Source organism: Polypterus senegalus, chromosome 4 (assembly GCF_016835505.1).
Source record: "Polypterus senegalus isolate Bchr_013 chromosome 4, ASM1683550v1, whole genome shotgun sequence".
Lineage (NCBI taxonomy): Eukaryota > Metazoa > Chordata > Cladistia > Polypteriformes > Polypteridae > Polypterus > Polypterus senegalus.
Window position 1 is genome coordinate 15,195,381 of NC_053157.1, and position 17,658 is coordinate 15,213,038.

A 17,658-nucleotide genomic window follows, 5' to 3' on the forward strand; every position below is an offset into this window, starting at 1 on the left:
CCAATTAATGAAACAAGAAGTAAAGGTAACATCAATGCTCCTTTTAAGGAAAATACCAATATTACTTCTGAGGAATATACTTTTAAGCAATATAATTATCTATTCATATGTAGTAATACAAAATTATGTATTATAGTGCATACTTGAAAATGTACTTATTAAAGTGTCATGTTTAAACTCTTCAGGCACAAAAAATTTATTCATTCATGAAACTGAACAGATAAACTGAATGTTGCTCATGATGGGAAATAAAAAAAAAGTCATACATCTTAACCATGTTCATTTTAACAAAACCTATTGCATACAAATTGACTATTAAAAGCATTAAAACTTGAACTAAAATTGTGGCAAATCAAAAGTCCAGACCTGCAAAAATGACTGCTGACCAGAAATGTATTTTATGTAGTGAACAAATAATGTTTTCCCTCCATCCATTAATTCATGATCAGATCCACCTAACGTGGCAGCATCAGATGCAAGGCAGAAATCAAAACCAGATGCAAAAAAGTTAGCTCTCAAAAATGACAAACATAAGAAATGAAAAAGAAAAAACACTGCTGTATCAAACAAAGGAATATATATAGCCACTTATAAAAAAGCTACTGACAGAGGGCAAGGATAAGAAAATGTTAATACGTGATGTAAACAGAATCATGGGAGTTAGGCTTGTTGTTAAACAATGCATTGATCCGCATATCGAGCGACGTCAACAGTTCACATTATTTAACATGTTTTGCACACAAGTATGTTTGCTCCAGCCAGCACTAATTATCGTCAGTTTACCAACAAATTAATGGTTAATACATTAATTAAGAAATGGAGGCAAGGTAGGACACATTAATAGCAAGTGACGCACTTCTTATCTGTTCCCTTCCACTTCTTAATCTATTTCCGATTCCTATAACTAATAGAGATTCAATATATGGAAGTCTCCGGGGATTGTGACATTTTGAGGTCTCTGTATTCATAATGTATTTGTGTATTGTGCATTAAATTTAATGTTTCAGCAAAACACTGTTTATTACACATAAAAATTAGAATCCTCACTAAAAGCCACCTACCATGTTTTCCTTATCTTTAACTTATATCTATGTATGAGGTGATACTCTTTAGTTAGGATGAAAATTCAGGCAATATTGCCAAAGTGGATCAGAATCTCAAGGAATTTATATGTTAACGATCTTAAGGAAAGGTGAAAAAGAAATCTCTTAAAAATTTCAGAAAAAGAATGGAATTTCAGCAATTCATTAAAATGTACCAGACACAATGACTTGCTCATCATTTACATATTTCGCACATAAATCGGTCTACATTGATTGAATAAGATCCAACCTGTGAAGGATGTCATTAGCTCCTGTATCACTAGGTCACATGTTTTGTTAATGTCCAACACTTAAAAGTTTTTAGGGAAAAATATTTCTGTATTTCTTGGATAGTCTCAGATTTAAAATCACTGCTAATGTTTTAACAGCAGTCTTAAGAGTAATACCAGATGAGATAAAAGAAAATGCTATATTACACTACTTGCACAAATACTTGTAGGTCTTTTGCTAAACTAGAAGAAAAAGTACATCTTTTTATAGTTCAGTTGGAAAGATATGTTCTATATTATATGAAATTGAAAAAAAATCTAATATTCTTTATGAGGACCGTTTCAGAATTTTTTCAAAACTTGGCAAGAACTTATCAATGCAATCGTAAAGTAAATATGCCAGATATGTGCCAAACTCCTTTGTTACATTTGCTTTTGTATCTTATAGGAAAACATTTTAGAAAGGGCACTTCAGTCATAGAGTTCTCTTCATTGGTTAGGACTGAGTGCTGACTTTTTAAAAGTGTCACTTGTTACTTTTTTTTCTTTTCTTTTCATTGGCTTGTGTTTTGTTTCTGAAATAAAAAAAAAGATAAAAAAGAATCAGCAATCAATCCATTAGGCACATATTTAGAGATCTGATAGGAAAACCATTCACTGTAAAGAAAACAATTATTTTTTTGTGTTAAAAAACATAAAATACCTCTAAAATCATAGTTAGAGGTTTGGAGCATGCGCTGATATACTGTAGCGTGTTGCCCCACCCATCACACAACGAACCACCCAAGTGTAGCTGTGCAATGGGTAAAATCATAGTAATTTCTATTATGTCACTAAGTGGCAAAAGACTTGTTGATTCTCAGATAAATGTCTGTTAAAAATGTTTTTTACGTATTAAAAAGTTTTTCTTATTTCAAATAAGTATTTAAATCCTAAAAGAATGCAGATCTTTTTGTAAAAATATCAATCTTATTAATATATTAAGAGACTGACAGATTACTAACAATCTATATCCACATAAAAATACATATACTGTCCATCCATCCATCCATTTTCTAACCCGCTGAATCCGAATACAGGGTCACGGGGGTCTGCCGGAGCCAATCCCAGGGCAGGAACCAATCCTGGGCAGGGTGCCAACCCACCACAGGACACACACAAACACCAATTTAGAATCACCAATCCACCTAACCTGCATGTCTTTGGATTGTGGGAGGAAACCGGAGCGCCCGGAGGAAACCCACGCAGACACGGGGAGAACATGCAAACTCCACGCAGGGAGGACCCAGGAAGCGAACCCGGATCTCCTAACTGCAAGGCAGCAGCGCCACCATGCCACCCTACATATACTGTATATATTTATAATATTTCTTTGTAAGAATATTAGCAGTTCATTTATATTTATAAAGCCTATTCATAATTCTGCATATTTTTATAGATAAAAGAAGTTTTAAACATGGTGATATTACTACCAAAAATTGTAAGAAAAGTACTTTAAAATGCTCCTTATTTTTTACATTCACCCTATTTCTAAACCCATTTACCCTGAGAAGGAAAACTGGAGCCTATCCCAGCCAGCATTGGGTATAAGGTAGTTCACCTTGAGGAAACCTACACAGACATGCAAACCAAACTCTACGCAGGGAACATCCAGAGTACAAACCTTAACTGTACATTGCAGGGCAGCAGCACTACCACTGCACCACCTTATTCTTTTCTCATTTAATAGTAATCTTTCTTGTTAAATAACACAAAAAGTTTTAGTGTATTGCATATTGTTTTCTATTACTTTTTCACAGTCAAAATAAATCATTGCTGCCTTTTACAGTATTTTTACAATTTTGTTTTACAGTGTATAATTTTTGCGTTTATTTTTTAAATAAGTATTTTTCTGAAATATTACTTAAATTGTCAAATAAATCTTAAGTTAACACAAGTAAAATTGATGTAATGTCCTTTAAAAATGGATATCGTTATTTTATAGTGACGTAAAAAGTCTTTTAAACGACAAAGAAAATATTAAACTGCAGCACAGCCCTGTTTTTATATATGAAGATAATCAGTTATTTAGAATAACATATAAATACTGTAAAATCTGTCAAAGTTTTTTCAGTAATTTTTTTCTACAGTGTCAGAAAAAACATACAGAATTTTTCCAGTTTCAAAGACAATATTCTTGGATTGGGTTCCAGATTCTGTCAACCCTATAATGGAAAAAGACATTTCAAAAAGTCAATGAATAAATTTGTTTAGCATGCTGCATTAGGGTCACCTTGACACAGTAGGTTTTACTTCTTCTTTAAGGTGCTAGTGTTCTAGTTTTGAATCTCTTTGTATTGGTTCAAGTTCAGTTTAATTGTATGCATATTTCTTAGGATTGAACACTGAAATTGATAAAATGTATGTGTTTATGTGTTTGTTTGCACTTTGCATCAGGTATTCTTTAGTTAAATTCCTCTTTAATTACTGATTGGTGTGATTCTGTTTAATTTGTGACTTAATGGGAAATGAACAGGTTGGACAAAGCATGGGTATTAATTTCAAAGAACGATATATAGGGCATATAGGGGCAATCCCTAATTGTATTACATTTAAACATTTTAGATCTCGGGTTAGAAAATGGATGGATGGATGGATCTAGAACTGTAAATTGGTGTTTGAATATTCAGTCTAGCAAAAGCATACATATGCAGTAAATATATTATTTTTCTGTCTTTAGATTTAAACTGATTACTATAGACATGTCTGAAGAATATGGAGGATTATCCTGTGGTGCCAGGGGAAACAAAATGGAAAACCCCAGTGAAGCTGCCTTGCTTGCACTAATGGAAAACACAGGTTATAGTATGGTGCAAGAAAATGGACAAAGAAAATTTGGAGGGCCACCTCCAGGTATATTTTAACATTGATTATTATATTTGTAATGTTTCTTTAACATTAAATGAAAATTATGAAGGCATTTAAAGAGCGTTCAATATCATCCAAAACATTTGCAAAGAGATACCAGAAAATAATGGTTTTCAAATATTGCAGTTTTTTGAGGCAAAAAAAAAATCTTGAAAATACAGTAATTTTGAGAATGCCTAGTCTTAAACATTTACTAGTATCTCTTATAGAATAACAGAAAGGAAAATATGTTTAAAACTAGTAACGCAAACATTTCTATACAATAGTGATTTTTATTCTTTTATCAAGGTAGCTCTAAATCTGTAATTGTTTCTTTATTTCTTGTTCTTAAAGTCAATTATTTAATAATCAGTTATCACAAAGTATATTTTAACAGTATGAAAACTTTACTTTTGGGTGTTGATTGGATATGGGCTCAAATAAACTTCCAGTAGTGAACTTAGAATAATGCCAGCATAGTGCCGTTTGAAGAATGTAGATGTTCAATATTGTTTTAGCACCAGTAGATCACTCATTACTATAGTACACATTGGTATTTGTTACAGTTACGCAGAAGATCATGAAAGTTCAATTATACTTTGTATGTTTAACTATGCAAAAATCAAAACACTTTTAACAAGGGAATGACCACAATGTTAATTCTCAGTGAAAGCCACAAGATGGTAGTGTTTTCACAGTTGTTCTAATTTAGTGTGCTTTCTTTGATTTGTATTATCTATATATATAATTCACTAAGAGCACACAAGACACTGAGTGCAAGCAAGACACTGAGGGCACGTAAGACAGTGAGCGCAAGCAAGACAGAGCCCCGCCCGCCAACTCTTAAGACCATGCGATACACTCGACAGAGCCCTGCCCGCCAATTCTAACCCTCCTACCACGTCATGGGATACGCACGACAGAGCCACACACGGCCACTGTAACCGTCCTCCCTAGTCCAGCGTTGCTCTCGAGACACGCAAATACTCACCAAACACAGCCTCAGTCGCTTTCATCTGTGCAAAAGTCCACATGCACCTCTGAGCCACGTTGACTTTACACCGCACGCAACTCAAAGAGCCACGATCGCCAGCTCAAAGAGCCCCACCTGCCAACTCTAACTAAGGGCAAGCAAGACAGAGAGCGCACGCAAGACAGAGCCACGCCCGGCAACTCACAGAGCCCTGCCCACTAATTCTAAAACCATGGGATACGCACGAATTTAGTGTATAAATGGATATAAATAATTGCATGTAAACGATTCGCCAAAATCTGTTGTATGTAAACGATACTGTTTAAAACGTTATTGTTTTTTCATCAGAAAACCCGGTTTCCACATCTACCTGTATTAGTTTAAATGGCACTTTTACCACTTGCAATAGGGCGACGCGCTGACTTATCGTGTCGACTGGGCAACACAGTGAATGCGGCGTCTATCTATATATGTCTGTGTTTTCCGTAGCCTGCTACAGGAAGGTACTCTCTCGACCATTGGCATTGGTTTCGCTCCTTGCTATTTTCGTTACACTGCGACAGATGTTCCCTAAGCCTTTGTTATACTGAATTCCTTTCTCAATGTTTTCCGTTCCTATTCTTACAACGCCGTACGCTACGGCGGGCTTCAGCTAGTACTTTTATAATACAATATGAAAGTTCAGGAAATGTTCAAATATATTCTATACCAAGAATCTGAATGATAAATATCTTATTTCAATCCTGTATTTATAAAGTAATATGAAATATATTAGTTAATTTTTTAGCATTCAAAATTAATTAAAAGAAGCCATTTGGTTTTTAGTTTACATATCATCTTTAATAAAGATATTTTTTTTACCGACTTTAAAAGCAAGTAGCAGCCACATCACAGAATATTTTGACATACTGTATTTGTAAGAGAGAGAGAAAGTTGGGAGCATGTGTTTATAGTGCATTGCCACACCCACCACATGACAGAGCACCTGGATTGAGACCCGAGTGCCATGGGTGACACCTCAGCACCACACTGGAACAGTGTGAGGTTTTTTTTTTTACAGTGGCTGGAGTGCCAATCCTGCCACCAAACCCCAAGTTTTCCCTGTAAATTGAAGGACTTGCTTGCAGGACTGGATGCAGATTAACATCATACCCAGGACGAAGCAATTGTAGGTCAAGGATCTTGCTCAAGGGCCCAATGGAGTAGAGTCACTTCTGGCATTTGCAGGATTTGAATCAGCCACCTTCCAATTGTTGGCGCAGATCCCTAGCCTCAGAACCACCACTCGCTCCTAGTTATGAGTTACAAAGAAATGAAGAATTGTAAAGTTGTACAAGCTTTTATCAGTTATAAGTAGATGAAAAAATGTGTAAAGCCAAATGTGGTGCGAAGAAGAGCTGCATAATTACCACATAAATAATATAATATTATTATTGTTCATGATATTATTTTTGTAAAATAACATCACGATTAAATGTTTCCAACTGCAAATACTGTTTCCTTATATTCATACAGTACAGTAGAAACACCACCTAACACAAAGCCACTTAAAGTATTAGTTTGAAATTGTTAAATGCTAGATTATTTGAAAAGTAAAAAATTTAGTGTTTAAAATAATGTTGTTTTTATTTTTTACAATAAAGACACAGTATATTTAGAAAATGTGTGTTGCTGTTTCCGTAATACAGCAAATACAGTAAATTACTGATAATTATGAAATAAAATTTAAGTATAACGCAGGCATTCCTTTTTTCAAGAAGTGTAAAACCTACCATCCCAACTAATCACCATTCAACAATGTTAAATATAGGAGTGTTAAATTGGTGTTCTGCTGTATTAAGAAAGTAAAACTTGCATGTGTATGTAAAATCACAGCTGACAATAAAATCTTAAATGATAGTAATGTGACATTTTAATATAAACAGAACTACATAGTTTTTGTTGTACAGATATACAAAAGCTTTAAATGTAACAATATATAGCAACCTCTGGAAGTATACTGACTGCAACACACTGTCATTTGCTGCATGCTGTCATTTATGTAATATACTAGAATTCAAATGAAGTACCATCAAATCAAAAAAGAAGTTAAAAAGATTGTTGGCCAAAGCTTTTATGCTGAGTGACTTACAACATTTGCTATACAATTGGTTACATGTAATTTTGTTTTTCCAGGGGAAGCACAGGCAGGTGAAGTGACTTGCTCAGGGTCACACATTGTCAGTAGTGGGATCTGAACCGACAACCACATGGTTTGAAGTCCAAAGAATACAAGTATAGCCACAGTATGCACAGTGTTTACTAAAGTGTTGCCTATGGCCAGATTACCTGTATGTATGCAAACTTGTTGCTTCTCCTCCCACCACCCTGTCGGACAGCAGTTGTTTCTTTGCTGTTGAGGAAAGTTAGCTGTTTGCAAGCATCTGTTTTTCTGCATAAATTCTTCATCAATGAAATAAACCATTATGCTCAAGTGAGCTTCCATAGTTCTGGTCAACCACAAATCAGCCGTGCTTGCATAAAGTGACACTTGTTTCAGTTCTGTTTTAATATGTCTTAACATTTGTAGTAAAGTAAATACAAACCAGCTTTAGAAAATAATTGTGAGAGGGGAGTGGGGTAACTCTGTTTTTATAACCTTTATAACCTTTGTTAGCATGTAAGAAGGGTTTTAATGTTGAATGAGTTTGCTAAGTAGCCGCCAGGTAGCCAAATGTGTAACAGTATAACTGTTTTTGTAGTCAGTAAATGTACAAAAATGGTCTCATATAATCAACAGGGCAATGGCAGAGTAGCATTGCATAGTATATTGGTACTGAAACCCCAATTTTTAAAACTGTACAGTACCAGCATTTCAGGATTTTCGGTACAAAACAGAATCTAAAAGTACAGTCAACAATGAGTATAATACTCCAAATGTGCAGCTAATAAGAGGCAAAAAAGAAAATAAAAAATTGTTACCAAAATGGCAGTACATTAAATAGCACAAGCTAATAAGAAAATGTCATATAGCAAGATTGTTAAAGAACTTCAGTTAAGCTTCAGCTGTTAACAACACTGAAGGCAGAGTTGCTCAGTCTGTCATAAGGGTACAGTAACACCTATATTATAGCACAGTGATCATCCCACTAGTGTTGCAATTCAGCGGTTGCTTTGTTCTTTTGAAATAAGTCCTATTGTACCCTTAAAAATAAAGCTGATGAGAGGCAAAGATGTTTTAATTCGGTCTCATCTATCTGTTTGTTCTGAAGTTCATTCCCCTTCCATTAAACCCAGATTATATTTCTAATGTTGGCTAACATCACTGCACAACAAAGTTTTTGCTTTTTGAACACTGTTGGGTGTTTCTTAAAGATTTTTGGGTGCTGATCACAAATATCACATACCGTTTCCAAGAGTTCTTCAGTTATGTCATGATTTTTTCTTATATTTGTTTCCAAGAATTTTCACTCCCATAAATGACTTATCAACAAAGGTTTGTGCAGCCTTGGCATGTCCAGGCATGGAATCAGGCCAAGCTGAAAGTTGACATCCTGGGCAGGTCTGAACGAGTGCGACACTCCTGTCTCAGCATGCTATAAAGGTGGCTTGCATACACCAATCCTGCTCATTTGGTTAATATAGATAGTCAGTGTGTATGTGTAGTATCAGTGTAGTAAAGTATAGTATCTGTAGCAATATAACAGTAAGTAAGCTTGAAGCTATAGATGTTTTGGTGTGGGGCAATATGTCTTGTCCATGTCGTAACAGCCGCGATACATTCTGCTATATCTGTGGCAAATATACACATTAGGGCTGCACGATAACAGAAAAAATGATTTATCACGATTATTTTGCTCAAAATTTTTATCACGATTAATAATGACAATTATTCCTTTGGTAATGAACTTTTATTCACTTGTGTATTCTTATTGCACTTTACAGCCACAAATAAAGAAAATAAACAAACCGAACATGTTTAGAATGGAGAGTTTTTCTTAGCTGTGGTAAATAAATAAAATTAAACTGCCTCTTTTACATCAACTTGTCCATCCATCCATCCTCTTCCGCTTATCCGAGGTCGGGTCGCGGGGGCAGCAGCTTAAGCAGAGAGGCCCAGACTTCCCTCTCCCGCCACTTCTTCCAGCTCTTCCGGAGAATCCCAAGGCGTTCCCAGGCCAGCCGGGAGACATAGTCCCTCCAGCGTGTCCTGGGTCTTCCCCGGGGCCTCCTTCCGGTTGGACGTGCCCGGAACACCTCACCAGGGAGGCGTCCAGGAGGCATCCTGATCAGATGCCCGAGCCACCTCATCTGACTCCTCTCGATGCGGAGGAGCAGTGGCTCTACTCTGAGCCCCTCCCGGATGACTGAGCTTCTCACCCTATCTTTAAGGGAAAGCCCAGACACCCTGCAGAGGAAACTCATTTCAGCCGCTTGTATTCGCGATCTCGTTCTTTCGGTCACTACCCATAGCTCATGACCATAGGTGAGGGTAGGAGCGTAGATCGACTGGTAAATTGAGAGCTTTGCCTTACGGCTCAGCTCCTTTTTCACCACGACAGACCGATGCAGAGCCCGCATCACTGCGGACGCTGCACCGATCCGCCTGTCGACCTCACGCTCCATTCTTCCCTCACTCGTGAACAAGACCCCGAGATACTTGAACTCCTCCACTTGTTGCAGGATCTCTCCCCCAACCCTGAGAGGGCACTCCACCCTTTTCCAGCTGAGGACCATGCTCTCGGATTTGGAGGTGCTGATTCTCATCCCAGCCGCTTCACACTCAGCTGCGAACCGATCCAGAGAGCTGAAGATCACGGCCTGATGAAGCAAACAGGACAACATCATCTGCAAAAAGCAGTGACCCAATCCTGAGTCCACCAAACCGGACCCCTTCAACACCCTGGCTGCGCTTAGAAATTCTGTCCATAAAAGTTATGAACAGAATCAGTGACAAAGGGCAGCCCTGGCGGAGTCCAACTCTCACTGGAAATGGGCTCGACTTACTGCCGGCAATGCGGACCAAGCTCTGACACCGGTTGTACAGAGACCAAACAGCTCTTATCAGGGGGTCCGGTACCCCATACTCCCGGAGCACCCCCCACAGGATTCCCCGAGGGACACGGTCGAATGCCTTTTCCAAGTCCACAAAACACATGTAGACCGGTCGGGCAAACTCCCATGCACCCTCCAGGACTCTGCTAAGGGTGAAGAGCTGGTCCACTGTTCGCGACCAGGACGGAAACCACACTGTTCCTCCTGAATCCGAGGTTCGACTATCCGACGGACCCTCCTCTCCAGAACCCCCGAATAGACTTTTCCAGGGAGGCTGAGGAGTGTGATCCCTCTATAGTTGGAACACACCCTCCGGTCCCCCTTTTTAAAGAGGGGGACCACCACCCCGGTCTGCCAATCCAGAGGCACTGTCCCCGATGTCCATGCGATGTTGCAGAGACGTGTCAACCAAGACAGTCCTACAACATCCAGAGCCTTAAGGAACTCCGGGCGTATCTCATCCACCCCCGGGGCCCTGCCACCAAGGAGTTTTTTGACCACCTCGGTGACTTCAGTCCCAGAGATGGGAGAGCCCACCTCAGAGTCCCCAGGCTCTGCTTCCTCATTGGAAGGCATGTTAGTGGGATTGAGGAGGTCTTCGAAGTACTCCTCCCACCGACCCACAACGTCCCAAGTCGAGGTCAGCAGCGCACCATCCCCACCATATACGGTGTTGACACTGCACTGCTTCCCCCTCCTGAGACGCCGGACGGTGGACCAGAATCTCCTCGAAGCCGTCCGAAAGTCGTTCTCCATGGCCTCTCAAACATCAACTTGTAATAAAATCAAATAAGAATAAAAAATTTTTACAACATGTTACAGATTTTTGGCTATAAACACAAGCCTGTCAACTTGATCGGGCTTTAGGGAAGACCGCAAGCAAGTAACTACATTTCCACCGGAACTAAAAGCCCTCTCTGAAGGAGAGCTTGTGGCTGGTATGCACAAGTATTTTTTTGCCACTTTTCAAAGCCTTGGGTAGATCTTTTCATATTCTTTCCTTCATTTTAATGGGTCCCCCTCACTATCCAGGTAGTTTGACTGCAAGTAAGATTCCAGCTCACAGGCTACACTGGATTGCTGGTTGTTAGGTGGCAAGGCTTGTTCAGCAGTTTTAAAGTAGCTTCCTAAAGTCATCTTTTTCTTTGGGGCACATCCAGCTTCAGTATCCTTCTGGCTGGTCTCTTGTGCTGTTTCTTGGGGTGGCACCTAAACACAGAAAAAGGCATTTAGAGCAAATTTAACTAATTGAGACTCAAAACACTAATATAGATCTCAGTGCAGCTCATTTTTATTACCATCATTGCCAAAGTCTGCATCTCAGCTTTGAGTCTGGATTGAATTGTTGTTTTGTTGTCCTCAGCCGTGTATCTCATCTTAAATCGTGGATCCACCGTAGGTGCCATGTCCAATAGAGCTTGGATGTCTGGGTCACTGTATTTTTCGTTTAGGTACTCCAAAATGTTAGACTTGATTGCTCTTGACAGGTCAGTATCATCATCCTTAACTTTCAAGATTGATGCGTTGAAAAGATGAAGAACTGGCTTAACAAATGACACGCTGACATACTTCTCGCCAGACAGTGCATCTGTAAAATTAACTAGAGGGTGCAAGGATTTGTTGATTGCCTCTAGTACATCCATGTCCTGCTATGTTGGGATAAGATGACGAGACTTCTTGTCAGAGGACAGGACATGTGCAATGGCCTTTTGCTGCTCGATGATTCTCTCTATCATGGCCTGACGTGATCCCCACCTTGTTGGACACTCTGTTTTCAGTGAGTGCTCTGGGAGTTTCATCTCCTTTTGTGCAGCTAAAACTCTCTCTTACGCTTCCAGCTGTAAGAGAAGGAGCTCACCAACTTTTTACAGAGCCCCACAGCCTGGTCAATTCTTGGATCCTTCATGGCATTCTCTTCAGGAAATAAACATAATCAGAAAAAAAAACAGTAAGACACAGGAAGACTCTTGTTGTTTATGCAACTTTTGATCAGAAATAAAAAAAAATGTTTTTTATTTCACTAATTATATACACCTACATAAGAGGCTGCGCCTCATTTAAAAGTTTCCACTGCCACAAGCGGAAAACACGCAAAATTATTATTTCAAAACGAAACCACTTTGCATGGTGCTTTCCGCCGGTGCAGAATAGGGTCCTGAGTCGGAGGAATAAACACTTTCGAACATAAACGCAGTACCTAAACCGAAAGACATAAAAAAAATTGGTGTAAGTGAAATTTTAATCGCACGCTGTCAAAAAACGGTCACAGTCAAGAGCTCTCATGTTTTGTACGCGAAAGCGCTGTAGTAACAAAATGACGTTACGCGTTCATCATTTTTGCCACGCATGCGTACCCGTGTACCAGTTATGTGCACCCCGATTATATCACTAAAACAACAACAACAATTCATATTTTTAAATTGTCAAATTGTTTCAATATATCTGGGAAAAAAACATACAACTTACCAATGGCTAAATGAAGTCTGTGACCAAAGCAGTGTAGCCTTGGCCAGTTATTCACAGATGCTGCCCTAATCAAATTAGTTGCGTTGTCTGTTGTGATGCACACAAGTCTTTCTTCCACCAAGCCCCAAGCGGACATCGCTTCTTTGAGGCCCACTGCAATAAACTCCGCTGTATGGTCTTGTGGGAAAAACGAAATTTGCAAAAATGTGCTTTTCATCTTAAACTCGCTGTCAATAAAATGAACTGTCAAGCTCAAATACGGTTCCGCAGTTCTGCTTGACCATAAGTCGGTCGTGGCAGCAAAGTATTCAAGGCTGAGCCTGAGAATTTCTCTTTCTATTTCTTTTCGGCATTTCGCATACAGCGAGGGCAGCGCAACATTGGAAAAATGGTTGCGTGAGGGAATGCTATATCTTTTATCAAGTGTTGCGATCATTTTTTAAACCCCTCACTGCTCACGGTGGTTATTGGACACATATCCTTGGCTATATGGTACATGATCGCCTCTGTTATTTCCCGGTGTCTTTGCGAGCTAGGCAGATATGGTATTGCGTTGAACAATGTCCCTGATATTGTTGTCTGTGTTGTGGATGGCTGGTAATTTTTTGTTGTTGCTGTTTGTGCCTTCAGTGGTTGAAATTCTTGATAGTGTACTTTGTGGTGGCTTTTAAGGTGGTTGATGAGGTTTGTTGTGTTACCTTGGGACGTTTGGACGGAACAGGAGCAAAGTTTGCACAAGACTCGTACCTGATCAACATCACATTCCTCGAAACTGAAATAGTTCCAGACAACTGAGTATGACCCCTTTTTAGGAACTAACGATCGCACTTCTGCACCTTCCTCACGTTGCTCCGCCATCATATGTTTATTCTGACTGACTGTTATTGCTGCTATTGACTTCTACTGCTTCAGAAAGCGCTTGCAATCTAGACGCAGTAACGTCTTAGTGACGCAGTCCAATCCGTAAACTCCGCCCATAAAAAACAGTTTGGTCTTCATACTGTAAAATCGCGATGATATTTATTAACTGATCATGGGTCATAAATATCGTTATCATGACAAAAAAAAGATTAATCGTGCAGCCCTAATACACATGTGCCTCAGAGATGTTGTCAGATGACCATCTGACAGACTGTTACTTCTGTTTGATTAATGTGTCTGGTTTCTCTGCCAAAAACAATAAGTCAATTGAATATCCTAAACTGCCTTCAGCAATGAGACCCATGCTCTATGACGACAGTCTTCCAATTCCGAAACCACCAGAGGATTGGACCTTAGACGAACCAGATGAAGAAACTGCAATGCAGGGTACTGACAGTGACATTGACCCAGATTTTGAACCATGCTCATCAGGCGATCCACATCTGTTAGCACAGTCCGAAATAAATGATTTGGTCAGAGATTTGGGTCTGTCAAAATCAAAAGCCGAGCTGCTGGCTTCGAGACTGCAGGAATCGTCTTTGTTGTCACCAGGTACAAAAATTTCTGTGTTTCGAAGCCAACATCATGATATAACCAGATTTTTTGCACAAGTCAACAGTCTCTGTTTCTGTTGTGACATTGAAGGATTGTTCTCGGCCTTGGGTTGTGGTTACAACCCGGAAGAGTGGCATCTCTTCATTGATTCGTCAATGTTAGGCCTGATAGCTGTTCTGTTACACAATGTCAGTGTTTATCCTTCAGTACCTGTTGGCTATGCAGCACACATGAAAGAAGTGTATGAGAATATGGAACTGTTGCTGAAGCACGTCCAGTATAGCAGGTACAACTGGAATATCTGTGGAGATCTTAAAGTCGTTGCTCTGTTACTAGGACTGCAGCTCGGCTATACAAAGTACTGTTGTTTCATCTGTGAATGGGACAGTCGTGCCAAAGAGTCGCACTATTCTCGACAGAACTGGCCACTCTGTAAAAAGTTAGTTCCAGGACAGAAAAATGTGTCACATGAATCACTTGTCGACCCAGGAAAGATATTTTTGCCTCCTCTTCACATAAAACTGGAACTTATGAAGAATTTCATGAAAGCACTGAACAAGGAAGGCAAAGGTTTTCATTATTTAAGACAGATGTTCCCAAGAATAACTGACTCCAAATTCAAAGAGGGCATTTTTGTTGGCCCCCAGATCAAACATGTTATGAGTGACAAGTGATTTGAAGATCTGTTAGTTGGGCCGGAAAAAATTGCCTGGAAAGCCTTCAAAGACGTTTTTTGACAATTTTCTGGACAATTACAGAGCCCAAAACTACATTCAGCTGGTAGACAAACTTCTCAAAGCATGCAAGACAATGAAGTGCAACACGTCACTCAAGATTCATTTCCTCCACTCACACTTGGACTTCTTCCCTGCAAATCTTGGTGCTGTCAGGGACGAACACAGCGAAAGGTTTCACCAGGACATTGCTACGATGGAGAAACGATACCAGAACAACTGGAATCTGTCAATGCTTGCTGACTACTGTTGGACATTGCAACGTGATGCATCAGACATTGAATACAAAAGAAAATCAGGAGTAAAACTTTTAATTCTGTTGAATTAACAGAATTGTGAAACATAAACTTGACTAAATATGTTATTGTCAGTAAACATATAAATGTCTATTTCTCAGAGTTCCTACGTGATGCAGTAAAACCAAAACTATATTTGTGCATACCCAGTAGGTACCTGTCAGCAAAAACTTTTCAGGAAGCAAGACTTTTCAAAAAAATTGTTGTGCAGTGTATTCTTTGCTTTGTATACCCAGGCCATTTTTAATATATAAAATACTACAGGGCTCCACCCCCTGCTCGCTTCATTTGCCAACCCCCGGGGGCAGACGCTGAGCTGCTCGAAGGGCGTCAGGTTGCCCCTACATTAGAGAACACAATTGTGTATAAAGAGTTGCTATATAAAAGAGTATGCGGAGCGTGGGAGGAAGACGGTTGGGTCCTTAGTTATTATAGACAGAAAATCAGTTACTTGAGTATTTCACTACAACTGTCTTATTTTAAATACTAATAAATAATAAAAAATAGTAAAAGTTAAAAAAAATTAATTACATTAACACCATGTCAAAAACAATATTATGAATTACTTTATCCTCTAAATTACATTCTATGAACGTTGCTTTTTTGCATTGCTGTTTGCATTTTTTTCAGGATATTTTTCTGTTTCTTGTTTATGGGACAATTCAGTTTGTTCTTGATTTTTATTATATGCAGCTCTTTTTTGTTAATTTTCTTTTTTTTTTAAGTTTATTATCAACTGTTTTTCAGTCGCGATCTAAAATTCGATGTCCTTGAATAGATAATTTGCTTTTCTGCCTTGCCATTTGTTTTATCTTGGTAGAGTAATATATATATATATATTGCTCTACTTTCCACTATTGTATTATTCACATGTAGCCTTAGAATGCCTAATCTCACAGACTTACCACTGTTTATAAGGTATCTATACTAATAAAAGGCAAAGCCCTCACTGACTGACTGACTGACTCACTCACTCACTACTAATTCTCCAACTTCCCGTGTAGGTAGAAGGCTGAAATTTTTTAACTTACAAAAGTTAAGCACGTTTCATTTCGAAATTGTACACATAACGGTCATAATGGTCGACAACATCCGCCATGTTGAACTTTTTTATTTATGGCCCCATCTTTATGAAATTTGGTAGGCGGCTTCCCTGCGCTAACCGAAACCGATGTACGTACTTATTTCAGTGGTATGACGCCACTGTTGGCCGCCATATTGAATTTTCCAAAGTCACTAATTCTCTAACTTCCCATGTAGGTAGAAGGCTGAAATTTGGCAGGCTCATTCTTTACAGCATACTTAGTTAAACAGGTTTCATTTCGAAATTCTACGCATAATGGTCAACAACGTTCGCCATGTTGAACTTTCTTATTTATGGCCCCATCTTCATGAAATTTGGTAGGCGGCTTCCCTGCGCTAACCGAAACCGATGTACGTACTTATTTCAGTGGTATGACGCCACTGTCGGCTGCCATATTGAACTTTCCAACTGTCTTTGTTCCTTATGGGCCCATCTTCAAGAAATTTGGTATGCGGGTTCCCAACGCTAACTGAATCTTACTTACATACATATATACATCCATAGCCTGCAGCTCGGTCACCGTGTGAGGCAGCATTGGGTCACCCATCTCAACGCCTCCCACGTTGTTGGCTGCCTGCCTATATAAGGCCGTCCGTCGCTCCGGTCTCTACATTCCCTTCCTTGCTTTGCCACGGGATTCACATCTCCCTGCTGATAACTACAGCTTTTTTATTTAATCCACGGCTTCTCCGCTGTTTTATTGTTCGTTTATTGCGATTATAGTTATTGTGTAGGTATTTCAGACTTCCTATACATTGTTCAGGTACCCATTTCCTTTATTGTTTCAACCATACCCCTATTAACATGTCTATCGAGGTGATCACCATCGATCAAAGAACTGCCATTTACCGAGTGGTTTCCATGCCCGGAGATGGCACCTGCCTTTTTCATTCTCTTTGTTACATATTCCACGGCCATATCAGGCTCACTCTTGATATCCGGAGGAACATAATGTCTTATGTATTGAATGGCTGGGACAGGTTCAAGTTGTGGACTGATGACGGTACAGGAGATAATTATACTACACAGGAGCACTATAAGAGTGGAATGCTTAAGCCCTTCACCTATGGTTCAGTTGTCGCTTTCAAGTGTACCGAAATAGCCAAATATTTTACACCTTTGGACAGCCGCCAGTGCCTCTTAAACATCTTAGATTCACAGGTGACGATTTCAGTATTGGACACTTTGATGTTTATGAATGTTTAAACTCTCAAAAGCTGGATGTGAAGTTATCGAAGAAACCGGTTGTGTGCTTACAACGCTTGACAGATGCCGAATGTCACTTCAACACAAGTTCTGCAAATACTGTCGTAATTGAAACAAACATGAAACTCAAACCGATTATGACAGCAGCAATCCAAGTTGTGAGATATGAAACAAGATTACTTTTCACATGG

General features: G+C 39.2%; 1 protein-coding gene across 3 annotated transcripts in view; it reads left to right on the top strand.

The window, feature by feature from the left end:
* Window positions 1-4,101: 4,101 nt before the first annotated feature.
* Window positions 4,102-17,658, top strand: part of rbm46 (RNA binding motif protein 46) — a 67,992-nt gene continuing 54,435 nt past the window's right edge. For all 3 annotated transcript variants that reach the window (XM_039752726.1, XM_039752725.1, XM_039752724.1), the window contains exon 1: window positions 4,102-4,204. In XM_039752726.1, the coding sequence (XP_039608660.1) occupies window positions 4,102-4,204 (103 nt within the window). The remainder of the gene's footprint in view (window positions 4,205-17,658) is intronic.